Source organism: Berghia stephanieae, chromosome 9, assembly GCF_034508935.2.
Source record: "Berghia stephanieae isolate SIO BIC M18660-M18661 chromosome 9, UCSD_Bste_1.3, whole genome shotgun sequence".
NCBI classification, from domain to species: Eukaryota; Metazoa; Mollusca; class Gastropoda; order Nudibranchia; family Aeolidiidae; genus Berghia; species Berghia stephanieae.
In genome coordinates this window covers 35,448,406-35,461,847 of record NC_088368.1, presented here as the reverse complement: position 1 = coordinate 35,461,847, position 13,442 = coordinate 35,448,406, and the positions used below count along the sequence as shown (strand labels likewise).

At 38.3% G+C, this 13,442-nt stretch overlaps 1 protein-coding gene across 3 annotated transcripts in view; it reads right to left on the bottom strand.

Moving 5' to 3' along the window:
- The window catches only part of LOC144980127 (uncharacterized protein C05D11.1-like), a 42,669-nt gene that overhangs the window by 10,608 nt on the left and 18,619 nt on the right, over window positions 1-13,442 (bottom strand). Inside the window, exons 12-19 of one of the 3 annotated variants that reach the window (XM_078927676.1) lie at window positions 11,856-11,999; window positions 10,999-11,190; window positions 8,663-8,765; window positions 7,445-7,578; window positions 5,014-5,194; window positions 4,217-4,302; window positions 3,153-3,313; window positions 297-491 (exon numbers count right to left, since the gene is read on the bottom strand). In XM_078927676.1, coding sequence (XP_078783802.1) covers window positions 314-491; window positions 3,153-3,313; window positions 4,217-4,302; window positions 5,014-5,194; window positions 7,445-7,578; window positions 8,663-8,765; window positions 10,999-11,190; window positions 11,856-11,999 — 1,179 coding nt within the window. In that variant the 3' untranslated portion in view covers window positions 297-313. Of the gene's footprint in view, window positions 1-296; window positions 492-713; window positions 922-3,152; window positions 3,314-4,216; window positions 4,303-5,013; window positions 5,195-7,444; window positions 7,579-8,662; window positions 8,766-10,998; window positions 11,191-11,855; window positions 12,000-13,442 lie in introns of those variants that run through there. The other 2 variants (XM_078927675.1, XM_078927674.1) reach the window with 2 other exon arrangements.

Genomic DNA, 13,442 nt, shown 5'->3' with positions numbered 1-13,442 from the left:
ACGATGGGATGGATTGGTGGGAGGTGGCCGACTAAACTCTGATGTCCTGGCTACACTACAACTGTAATATTAGGGAAGAGGACATGACGATGGGATGGATTGGTGGGAGGTGGCCGACTAAACTCTGATGTCCTGGCCACACTACAACTGTAATATTAGGGAAGAGGACATGACGATGGGATGGATTGGTGGGAGGTGGCCGACTAAACTCTGATGTCCTGGCTATACTACAACTGTAATATTAGGGAAGAGGACATGACAATGAGATGGATTGGTGGGAGGTGGCTGACTAAACTCTGATGTCCTGGCCACACTACAACTGTAATATTAGGGAAGAGGACATGACGATGGGATGGATTGGTGGGAGGTGGCCGACTAAACTCTGATGTCCTGGCCACACTACAACTGTAATATTAGGGAAGAGGACATGACGATGGGATGGATTGGTGGGAGGTGGCCGACTAAACTCTGATGTCCTGGCTACACTACAACTGTAATATTAGGGAAGAGGACATGACGATGGGATGGATTGGTGGAGGGTGGCCGACTAAACTCTGATGTCCTGGCCACACTACAACTGTAATATTAGGGAAGAGGACATGACGATGGGATGGATTGGTGGGAGGTGGCCGACTAAACTCTGATGTCCTGGCCACACTACAACTGTAATATTAGGGAAGAGGACATGACGATGGGATGGATTGGTGGGAGGTGGCCGACTAAACTCTGATGTCCTGGCCACACTACAACTGTAATATTAGGGAAGAGGACATGACGATGGGATGGATTGGTGGGAGGTGGCCGACTAAACTCTGATGTCCTGGCCACACTACAACTGTAATATTAGGGAAGAGGACATGACGATGGGATGGATTGGTGGGAGGTGGCCGACTAAACTCTGATGTCCTGGCCACACTACAACTGTAATATTAGGGAAGAGGACTGTAGCATTGTGTTCTTTAGCACATGACTTATTATCTAGCAATTGGATTCAGTAGTCTGATGTCACACCACTCGACAACGGCGGCCATCTTGGTTCTAAACAAATAGAATCATTACTTTTTATTCTTCAAGTTGGCTAGAACTTTTCATATGTCTTGTGACCAGAATGTGTAAAAGTCAAATCTTGATCAAATTTATGTGTTTTTTTTTCCCTCTGGATACCCTTTTATGCTCGACGGAGAAATATTTCATACGGGCGTCCGCCATTGTTCCAATAGTTTAGAGCCAGTGTTGCTAAGTTACATGCGTCATTAGGAAGGAAGTGACGTTACGACTATTGAATCCTATTGCTAACTTTGTTTCTCCTATTTTCAGAACTATGATTAACTCACTCAATCCTAGAGACTTTTGCTACTTTTCAAAAATGGAAACAAAACATATTCTAGTTTAAGGCCTGATATTTGGCATGAAAACCCCTAAGGTCATCCTTAAACACCTCACAGAAGCTGATTTTGAGTTTCTTTCTCATACTTTTACATAATCAGCCTCAAAATGTCCCATTATTAGACTATATCAAGCTCTCTGAATTTAGAGGATAATTACAGAGAAAAATGCCAAAAATCAAAAACTAAAACAGCTAATTAAAATCATCTTTGTAAGGTGATAAATTTACATCTATGAAACAATGTGACAAAAATTACAGCCCATTCTGGCAGTTACCTTTTAAGATCTACTTAAAATAGTGAAAAAAGATAGTCCCAAATGACATTTTGAGAAAAACGCAAAAATACATTTCATATGCCTAAAAAAAAGACTAAGACACATATCTTGTGCATTAATCTACATGTTTTATGAAATTTTAAAAAGGTGATGGATAGAAACGAAAATAACAGTTATGTTTAGTTTCGATTTAGACGTTTCCAATGATACCAAGCTTTGCTATGTTACGATAGTGAAAATTATGGTTGCTAAGGGGTAAAGTTAGAACACTTTTTAAAACATTTTATATACATATATATATATATATGTTTGTTTTTTTTTTTTGGTGATTCCTGTGTAAAAATATCTGTAGAATCCATTTTCTTAGTTTCAAAACATAAAAGGTTTCTAAAACTCCTAAAATTACCCTTGATTAAGGTGAAGGTAAGGTAATATATATATATAGGAGTTTTAGAAACCTTTTATGTTTTGAAACTAAGAAAATGGATTCTACAGATATTTTTACACAGGAATCACCAAAAAAAAAAAAAACAAACGATTTTCGGTTTTGTTCTTCTGAATCTCAAAATGTGAGCAGCACAGGACCTGTGGATCCCCTTAAATATGATTAAAGGTTTAGAAAAACAATCATGGTTATTCTCTACTCTATTTCATTCATAAAACAAGCGTTAAAAATGGTTTTAATCCACTAAATGAGCACAGAGTGCTTTGCAAAGGGTTCCAAACCAACAGCAACACTTCAGATGTAGATCATGCCTTTGAAGCACTAGTGCCTTAATTTTTCATGAACAGAGAAAAATCTGTTAGCAGCCAAGAACTCAATATAGACCTGATTACAATGAGAGAATGTGAGAAGTGAGTCTTTTCTCTGGTCTTGACATTCCCTACTCGACTCAGGTGTGAATGAGTACCAGACTATAGGTATTGATAGAAATTGTAAGAATGTTAGTATAAAAGGGATGCCTAACAGCTGACTTGTACTGTATGAAATGGAAATATGGTTCCATTGGGCCTGGAATAAATGAAACAATGTGAAATGCATTGAGCATGGTTAATCCATGGAAATGCGTTATATAAATGTGTCCGTGCATGATATAATCAGTCGGAGGTGAAAATTTTGGATTTGCATTTTTTTTTAATTTCTGAAAGCAAAGCATTTTAATCTTTATTTGAAGTAAATCGGGTGATTTTCATGAAGTTATGGTCAGATGTATGGGAAAAGTATCCAGCAACTTTTCTCAAATTTCATTCTTCAACTTGACTAGCTGTAAAGAATATTTAGAAGTGAAATTAAGGTTTGATATTTCCCAAAGATGTACAAAAAGGGTTGAGTTAATCATTTATGACAAGAAGTCATTTTGGATAAAAATTGACCTTCTAACTAAACTTGGCAATATCTCAGTTCAAACCTTTTCACTACCCAACTGATTATGTCAGTCACTGTAACAAATACTCATATTTAACTTCATCTATTTTAGAAATAAACTCACCTCAGTGGCCTGTCAATATCTGATTTGCTGCCCAAAAAGGTTTTCCATGGCTCAATAGGGTTTCCGTGCTTGGCCAGTCTGGAGACATCACATGCCAGGTGTACGTGCATTCTGGAAGGTTCCTTCAATATCGCCTGGATCTCATGGAGATCTTTCAGAACCTGATTTTTGAAAATGAAAAAAAAATAAATTTCAGAATCGGATGATTTAATGCAGAAAATCAGTAAAACAATAATTTTTTTTGGAGCTTTTATATAGCGCAATATCCACTAATCGTGCTCAAAGTGCTTTACAAGGGGTCCCTGGCCAACAGCAGCATTTAATATTTAGGACAGGACATGACGTCTGTTAGGCGATATTTCAATTTTTTTCAGAACGAGACAACACTGTTAACGGTCAGGTACTCATTTTACATCTGAGTACGGTGAGAGAATGTGAGTAAAGAGTCTTTTCCAAGGACTCTATGCGCAGAGTGATGCTCGAACCCGGGGTCTTCCGATCCGAAAGCGAGTGTCATACCACTAGACCACATAGCCGCATAAAGGGGAGGAAAACCACGTAACTCCTGTGACAATCATCTATCTGGCTACTCAGATTCTCATCTAGGAGGAGACGATTTTTAATAACCTTAACCACTTCCATTCCGCCCCCCGCCCCCCTCCTTCTGTGACTTCTTGCATTCAGCATAGTTTAGTCAACATTCCCATATTATCATATTTTGGACCTCAAAGTGTATTAACCCTCTCCTTACCAACTTTAGGAAAACCGTCACATTCGTTACGATACAACCAACCTTTTTCTTATTCAAATTTCTCTTGTAAATCATAAAATTTGAAGCAAATGAACAGTGTGTTGTAGAGCATGTTTTGCTAAAGAAATTATGTATCGCAAGAATTTTACTGCTTTGTGTTTGAGTGATAAAAAATATATTTTGTGCTAGTTGGGTGAGAAGTTTTGGGGGAAATCTTGAAAATGGCTGGTAAGGAGAGGGTTAAACTATGAGAAATCATACTGGTTCGTAAGACTAGGCATACAATGAGAATAATAATAATATCATGATTTACTTTAGCAGGTTCCTTGCTTAGACGTTTGATGAGATTGGACAGGAAGGCTTGTTGTCTCAGCATAGAAACCACTGTCAGGTTGGACTCTGGGAATGGAGAGACAGTAATGAGGATGATGATGATGATGATGGTGGTGGTGATGATATATTTTGCCCAGTAAGGAACTCTAACGCTGGTCAGAAGACACAGAAAGGAGAAGCAAATAAAGGAACAATGATCAAATCGCCACTTAGAAAAATCTTTTAAAAGTTGGAATAAAAAATGTAAAAAGAAAGGAAAAAAAAACTGACAAAAGTAAAAAAACAAAATTGAAAAGAAGGAAAATTTGGAAAATCATAATTTTAAAAAATCGGAATATTCCAATATAATTGGAATAAAAGGCAGGCGTGCTAATGTTGTTCACTCCACCATAATACTGGGTTGAGGGGCAGTGGGGTATAAATCATTATCTTCTTGAACTTGGTCACATGACCACATGGATATTCCTTGTAATGACTCGGCTCAGACTTTGTTAATTCAATTTATTTATTAATAATCATATGGTAAATATAAAACAAATATATAATGCGACTAGCTCAGACGGAGTTCTTTCAGTAACTAACCTAACACAAAACAGTGAACAAAAAGTGCTTATACGTTTGCGCAGTCAACATTCACACTCACATGCAAAACATGCACAACACAAAATGCGTACCTCTAGAAAGAACTCTAACATAAATAAACACAGCCGAACAGCTACATTTGCACAAATCCAAACAACTCAACTACATTACAATACATGTTACATCCCTGCTCACCTTTCTTGTAGAGCAGTTCCCTGATCAGTGTGCGTATGACCTTTGACCCACTACGCTTGTCCTTGGACGATTCACTCAGGATTTTCTTGGCCACAATCTTGGCCCGATCGGCCGTAAACTTGACATTATTCATCAAATCCTTGGCCCAAGAAACGGCCTTGTGATACTTCCCTTCCTCTGCCTGTATTTTGAGAAAGAAAAAAGAAAAAAGTGAATTCATTCATCCTTTTCTATTGAAGATACCAGATGGGAGTTCCCCTCATAAAATGTTGTGCCAATTATTTTTAATTCATTCTTTTGGGATTAATTTGAACTCTTTATGAACAAAAATATGTCCATACCCTGGTTTCCTAATTATATATATATAATAAAAATAAACAACACATAAGGTAATATCAGTACCAGTAAAAAGGAAGAAAATGGGAAAGTAATAAGTTCTAGAATTACAATTAAAGCACCCAAGAAAAGGTAAGACAAAGGGGAATTGGTTCAAATAGGAAACAGATGTACATTCCAAGAGCACACTATCAAAGTACTTAGTTTGAGATCACCTAAAAGTCTCATCCAGACACAAGCACAGGTCCCCACTAAGAGGAATACACAACATACAAAACATATGTTAAAAATGAAAAGAATAAGAGTACATAAAAGAGAGATGATTTACAAGGAAAAAAATATCATCTCCCAAAACTATAACTATACATTTGACTATTTCCCTCCCAGCCAAAGACTCCGGCCAAGGTCAGGACAAAACCAAGCAATCTCACTCCAAGACAAAGACAGAAAGCAATTGGAAAACAGATAAAGGGGGATAGAAGACACAGCAAGTACCTCCCTGCCCACTATGGGTGGTAGGAACCCCATATAGCAATCTCACTCCACGACAAAGACAGAAAGCAATTGGAAAACAGATAAAGGGGGATAGAAGACACAGCAAGTACCTCCCTGCCCACTATGGGTGGTAGGAACCCATATAGCAATCTCACTCCACGACAAAGACAGAAAGCAATTGGAAAACAGATAAAGGGGGATAGAAGACACAGCAAGTACCTCCCTGCCCACTATGGGTGGTAGGAACCCCATATAGCAATCTCACTCCACGACAAAGACAGAAAGCAATTGGAAAACAGATAAAGGGGGATAGAAGACACAGCAAGTACTCCCTGCCCACTATGGGTGGTAGGAACCCCATATAGCAATCTCACTCCACGACAAAGACAGAAAGCAATTGGAAAACAGATAAAGGGGGATAGAAGACACAGCAAGTACCTCCCTGCCCACTATGGGTGGTAGGAACCCCATATAGCAATCTCACTCCACGACAAAGACAGAAAGCAATTGGAAAACAGATAAAGGGGGATAGAAGACACAGCAAGTACCTCCCTGCCCACTATGGGTGGTAGGAACCCCATATAGCAATCTCACTCCACGACAAAGACAGAAAGCAATTGGAAAACAGATAAAGGGGGATAGAAGACACAGCAAGTACCTCCCTGCCCCACTATGGGAGGTAGGAATCCCATCCAGGAGGCAACAAATTCTAAACAATACATTCAATGAAAAACAATTGGTGCAGAAGCCGTCGATTAAGTCCTGAAACTTGTTGACCACCATAATAATCATATAGGTCCTCTCTTTTCCTTTCCTATCAATCATTTAATGATGCAAGGCTAAATCGTTGTAATTTTAGTATGTAAAAAGGAGTTGACCTTAAAGATCTGCCTTGTCAAATGTGGATAGAAAAGAAAATGAGTTAAAACTCCCAAACAGAGAAAACGAACTTTCAAATAACTCGGAGTATAATTCTACAAGGTAAACACGACAAGTATTTTCTTCTTTAAGTCACTAATAAAAATGACAAAATAAAATTACAGTTTTTTCTCTAAATGATGAAAATGCGAAAGTCACCTACTCAATCATGTTAAAATACTAACAAAAAGGTAAAAATGGGAAGAATTCATTGTCCGTACTGTTCCCATCTAAAAAGCCTTTCAGTTTTCATCTTTTCCTTAGTATTTACAATCCCAGGCTTCAGGCAGCCCCCATCACTCTCTACTCAAATACTAACAAAAAGGTAAAAATGGGAAGAATTCATTGTCCGTACTGTTCCCATCTGAAGCCTTTCCGTTTTCATCTTTTTCTTAGTATTTTTACGATCCCAGGCTTCAGGCAGCCCCCATTCCTCTCTCTGCTCAATCATGTTAAAATACTAACAAAAAGGTAAAAATGGGAAGAATTCATTGTCCGTACTGTTCCCATCTGAAGCCTTTCCGTTTTCATCTTTTTCTTAGTATTTTTACGATCCCAGGCTTCAGGCAGCCCCCATCACTCTCTTCTCTACTCAATCATGTTAACAGTTCCAGGCAAAATCATATTCAAAACATGGGCCACTCATTCAAAAAAAATATTTATGAAGACACAGATGACTCACCCTGATCGTGAGTGTGTAGAGCTGGGCAAAGCTCCCACATCGGAAAGAACTGGACGCAGGATATCCTAGACCTGCCCCACAATGCACTGTGTCTGCCTCTATCATGGCTACCACTGTTTCGTATGGAATCAACTCTGAGAGGAAGATTCAGTTCAAAAATTTATTTTTCATTTTTTTAAATCAAATTCTCCTTTTAAAACAAAGGACCAAAGGACAAACATAATATCTTTTTTAAAAAAAATAATAAAGAATGAATTTTTATAGCATTTAAATAAATACAGTAAATACAAGAATGAGGTCTTGTGATAGGACACTCACCCAGAGCTGCCTAACTGAAATTTCAAAAATTCCCAGTTTCCAAGGGAAAAGAAGAAAAATTCACTTTAGATAGCTTTAGAGATGAACAATTTCATTTCATCACGGTCCAAAAATGCTCCAATATCCTGTATATAGGTTCTAAAAAGCTAGACTTTCCTTCTCAACATGATTTATTGAGTCAAATAGACCTATGCAGCTCTGTAGCTGGAACCAAAAATTCGTATTTCTACAATTTTTTCGTAGTACTAGTCAAGTCTGCTCACCTTAGGATTGGAAGGTCCAAGGGTTCAAGTCCCACTCTGAGTGGCACATAGTTAATGCCCAAGAAAAGGCTCTTAACTCACATTCTCTCATCATACTCAGGTGTAAAATGAGTGCCTGGCCATCTGTCGTTTAAATTGTAATATCCCCTAACAAATGTCATTTTTCATCCAACACATCTAGCATTGCTAATGGCTAGGAACCCCTTTATAAAGTGCTTTGAGTACCCTAAGAGGATATTGCTCCATATAAATACTCAAATTTAAATAACACTGCCTGAAGTAGTCTATGAATTGCAATTTTCAAAATTAGGTTCAGAATTTCATTTTCGTCTTTATTCTTAACTTTTTTTTTATGGCAAATATTGACAATGTCCTGCCAGCAGGCAATTTTTAAACATTTTTGTAAACGAAATTTGGTGTCAATTCAAACTTTTGTGTCCTTCCTTTACTTGAACAATCAATACCGTAATTTCCGATCATAGATACTGATGTGGACATTGTTTTTGTTTTTTCAATGGCTGTGTGCGGTGGTCTGAACAAACAAACACCCAAGGTAAAATAAATAATACAAAAATAATGAATCAGAGGTTAATTAGAAAATTTAAAAAAAAAAAAAAAAATTTTTATTTGAATTTACCATCGTCTGTTTGAACAGCACTCTCTGTGACAAGATCGACGTAAAGTGACAGATAGCATTTGAGATGTTGGGGAATGTCGCAGGTATCCACCATAACACTGAGCTGTTGACAGGAAAGACAATGAGGAATAAAATAACAAGTAACGCATTAATATACGGATCTGACATAGGCAGCTAACTAAAAAAATCTGTATATTTATTTTGAAAAAGGGGGGAGGGGGAGAAGGGGGGGAAGGTTATTCGAAAATTTTAATAAAACAAATCTGTATAAACCTAAATTGTTTTGAAATTCACCTTTATTTATATAAATTGTCACTTGAAAATACATTACAACTAGTGAAATATAGATCAGTTACAACATTTCAATTTCTGGGTAAAATACATTTCACTAGTTATTGAATCTAAAGTTGAGCATTAAAAATCCAAAACGGGAGCCAAACAACTTCTAATTCGACCAAAAGTGTAAAATAATCTTCTTCTTCTTCTTCTAGGTTCCATGCCTGGTCCAGGCTTCGGATACTGCATGAATTATCTCTCTCCATTCCTCCCTGTCTCTTGCTTTTTCAAACAGCTCTTGGATTGTTAGGTTGGTGAAGCCCTTCAGTTGGTCTATGAGTGTTTTTCTTTGTCTCCCCCGGGCGCGTTTACCAGGTATTTTTCCACAACTTGCCAGGTATTCATTCTTATCTTTCCTTACTATGTGTCCGAAAAAGGATAGTTGTCGATCCACTATTAAGGGCATTAGTTTCCTTTGTTGGTATGTTTGTTTTAGCACTTCTTCGTTCGTTTTGTGTGCGGTATACGATATTCTCTGCATCCTTCTCAAGCACCACATTTCAAAAGCTTCAATGTTCTTTTGTGTTTCTGCATTTGTAGTCCAGCTTTCGCATCCGTAGAACAAGATTGGCCACACGTAGCACTTCAAGACTCGGAATCTAATCCCGAACGACATCTGTTTGTTTTTCAAAATGTTTCCCAGGTCCATGAAGGCCTGTTTGGCTTGAGTTATTCTTGCTCGTATGTCTCGGTTACATCTTCCATCTGTTGTCACTATTGAACCTAGGTATTTAAAACTTTCTACGTTGGTAAGCTGCTCGCCGTGAATCGTTATATTGCAGGTGTTGTTGTTTTCGGGGTTTTTCTGTATTACCATGCATTCTGTTTTGGTGATATTCACTTCCATTCCCTTGGCTTCACTATCTACTACCACTTTGTCAACAATCTTTTGAAGTTGGATTTCTGATGTTGCAATGAGTACCGTATCGTCTGCGTATCTTATATTATTTATGTTGTGACCTCCTACTTTTATTCCCTCCATATTATTTATGCCCCTCATGATTGTTTCTTGGTATAGATTAAACAGATCTGGTGAGGCAACACACCCTTGACGGACTCCTTTCTTAATAGGAATGGAATTTCCTGTAGAGTTTCCGATTTTGATAGATGCCTGCTGGGTGTAGTATAATGTTTGCATGAGTCTGAGGTCTTTCTCATCAGCGCCAATGGAGTGCAGTTGTTTTAGTATTTCTTCGTGGCGTACTCTATCAAAAGCTTTTTTGTAGTCGACAAAACAGAGGTATAGTGGGGTCTGAACCTGTATAGCTCTTTCACTTAAAACACGGAGGAGGTATATTGCGTTCCTTGTCCCTCTGTCAGGTTGGAATCCATATTGTTCTTCTGCGATTTCGGGGTTAATCTTATTCCTTAGCCTGTTGATAATTATACGCAACAGTATTTTGTTGATGTGACTTATTAAACTTATAGTTCTAAAATTTTCGCATCTGACTGCACCTGCTTTCTTTGGTATTGCTATGAAAATAGTAAAATAATCACCCGGCCGTTAAAAGTGATGTCTCTGTCAGAAAAAAAATTGTAATAGTGTCTAACAGGCGTCGTGTCTCATCTTACATGTTAAGTGTTGCTGTTAGCTTGGTCCTCCTTATAAATCGCTTTGATCACATTGATGGATATTGCGCTGTATAAATATTCAAGTTTTTTTTTTTTTTGTTTATTTCTATTGTGAGGCCAGGGGTGTTAGTTGAGGCCAATCTCAATTTCCCTGAATACCATGTGAAGTGATTCAAAGCAATTTAGTAACATAGGTCATTTTGCTAATCTCTTCTGGCCAATCCCCAGTGATAAGAAAAAAATAAATTTTTAAAAATCCAATACATGCGCAAGATATGATTAAAATGTTTTTAAAAATCAAAATTCTCAGAAATTCCTGAAATACCGAGACTGCTTTCATCCCTGAATGACTCTTTCACTGGTTAATGATAAAATGAGTGCCCCACACCTATCCCCACCCCCACAGCCTTGAGTATTTCCCCACTCACCTCCACAAAATTGGTGGAAATATCGTCCAGCATAAATCGGAATGGGAGATCAGACAAGCGAAAGAGCGGATTGCTGTCGGTGTTGGTGGTCGGGGTGTCGGCAATGTTGGTGCTGGGACGAATGGTATGGAGTTTGATGCTGCCTACGTCTGGTATGGAAATTCTCTCGTGAACAGACAGGGGTGGTGGTCTCTGAAATCAAATCGGAAAATCATCTTAGCACGCGTTCTTCTCTTTAATCACAAAACAATAACCTACTAAAGGTATGACACTCATCTTCGATTGGAAGGTCCTGGGATCGAGTCCCATTCTGACAGGTGTATAGCTGAGTCCTTGCAGAAAACTTTTTACTCACCTTCTCTCATCACACTTAGGTGCAAAATTAGTACATGGCCATTAACAACATTATCTCTGCCCCCACCCCCCCCCCCCCCCCAAAAAAAAAAATGTAATATCGATTATGTAATAACAATTAGATAAGACTTTAAAATCCTTAAAACTATGCACTCTGGCATCTACTTTCATTTTCAATAAGTTGTAATGACTTATAAATGCTCCTGAAGTTCTAAAATTGAGCAAAGATTTCGTAATTCTACAAATTTTTCGTAGAAATAGTCAGGTGTGCAATAGGCCTGTGGAGCCGGACTTTAACCAGGCATGACACAGACAATAGCAATCGCTCGGTACCCTTTGGATAGGATGTGCTAGTCCATCCCAAAGTACTTTCCACATGATCTGACAAACTCAGCAATCCAATCGCTGCTGGGTGAACAGGAGGGTCAGAAAAAATATCTCAACTGCGCCCAGGTTCGATCTCGGTCCTATGCATGTGAAATGAGTGAACCCCAAAAACTTACAGCGTTTTCCTCTTCCGCATTTTCCAGCCTCTTCTTACACTCTGAAAGGCCGTCACTTCCCAGATCCTCCTTCTGCCTCTCGACTCGCTCCTCTTCTTCCTTTCCCATGTCGGCCCCCAGACTTATACTTGGTCTTCCAATAATCTGAAGAAAGACAATAGATATTCCTGTAGTCAATAAGTTTCCAGACTGCGTCGACCACATCGGCATCGATAATGCAGCACTCCTAAAGAACGCTCGTTCACTTTTCAGGAAGTATAAACCTTTTCCAGTATCAAAGGTAAGCAACTTACATTTTATAATAGACCTAGTCCGGAAATATATTGACTAGAGTGATAGAACAGTTTCGGGTAAACTATGTTTAGAAATATAACAACACACAAACTCTGCAATTTGGTTATCAAACTATTAACTTTCCTCTTTATTGTTTCCAAAATACTTTCTGCTATCAAGCTATTTGTGCACTATGTGGTCTAGTGATATGACACCCGCCTTCAGATTGGAAAGTTCTTGGTTCGAGTCCCGCATAGTTGAGGCCTTGGAAAAGGCTCTTTATTCACATTCTCTAACCATACTCAGGTGTAAAATGAGTACCTGGCCATTAACAATGTTGTCTCTGTTGGAAAAATAATGGTAATATATCACCTAACAGGTGTCATGTCTTGTCCATATGTTAAGCACTGCTGTTGGCTTGGGACCCATTATAAAGTGATTTGAGCACATTTAGTGGATATTGCACTCTATTAATGCTTAAGCTTTTTGGGGATTTTTGTCTTTAGTTTGTACAGTATGAAATGGATAACTGATTCCACTCTACCACTCTTGTGCGGCTATGTGGTCTTGTGGTATGACACTCGTTTTCGGATCGGAAGGTCCTGGGTTCGAGCCTCACTCTGCGCATAGTTGGGTCCTTGAAAAAGACTCTTTACTCACATTCTCTCACCATACTCGGGTGTAAAATGAGTACTTGGCCGTTAACAGCGTTGTCTCTGTCGGAAAAAATTGTAGTATCGCCTAACAGGCGTCATGTCACGCCCTAAATGTTAAGTGTTGCTGTTGACCAGGGACCCCTTGTAAAGTGTTTTGAGCACGTTTTGTGGATATTGTGCTATATAAAAGCTCAATTTTTTAAATACTTTTCTTTTTTACCTGAAGATGAAATTTATATTGAGAATATTGAATCCTGTGAAATTGTGCTGCTGTATAAAATGCACACATATTTAAGGAAATAGGCCCCCTTATACATCTGGACCTTTCCCTTAATGAGCTAAAGACTCTATCTACCAAACAATCACAGCCTTGGGTCAAAACCCTTAAGTCTTTCAGAGCTGAGGCTATATTCGCATTTCCATCACATTTTGTGAGCTTTTGTTCGCATGTCCGATTCTGCAGTGTGTAATGTTTTTTACTGATGGCCAATGTGAAGCGCTTCGAAGCTTCGGCATAAGCACTATATAAATGTACATTTATTATTATTATTATTATTATTAAAATGGCTGACACTGGTTAAGGCAGCATGAGAATGACAAGCTAAGACAAAGCGACATTTGAATTCTGTGCAAAATCTCAATTAAATTACCCCCCTAG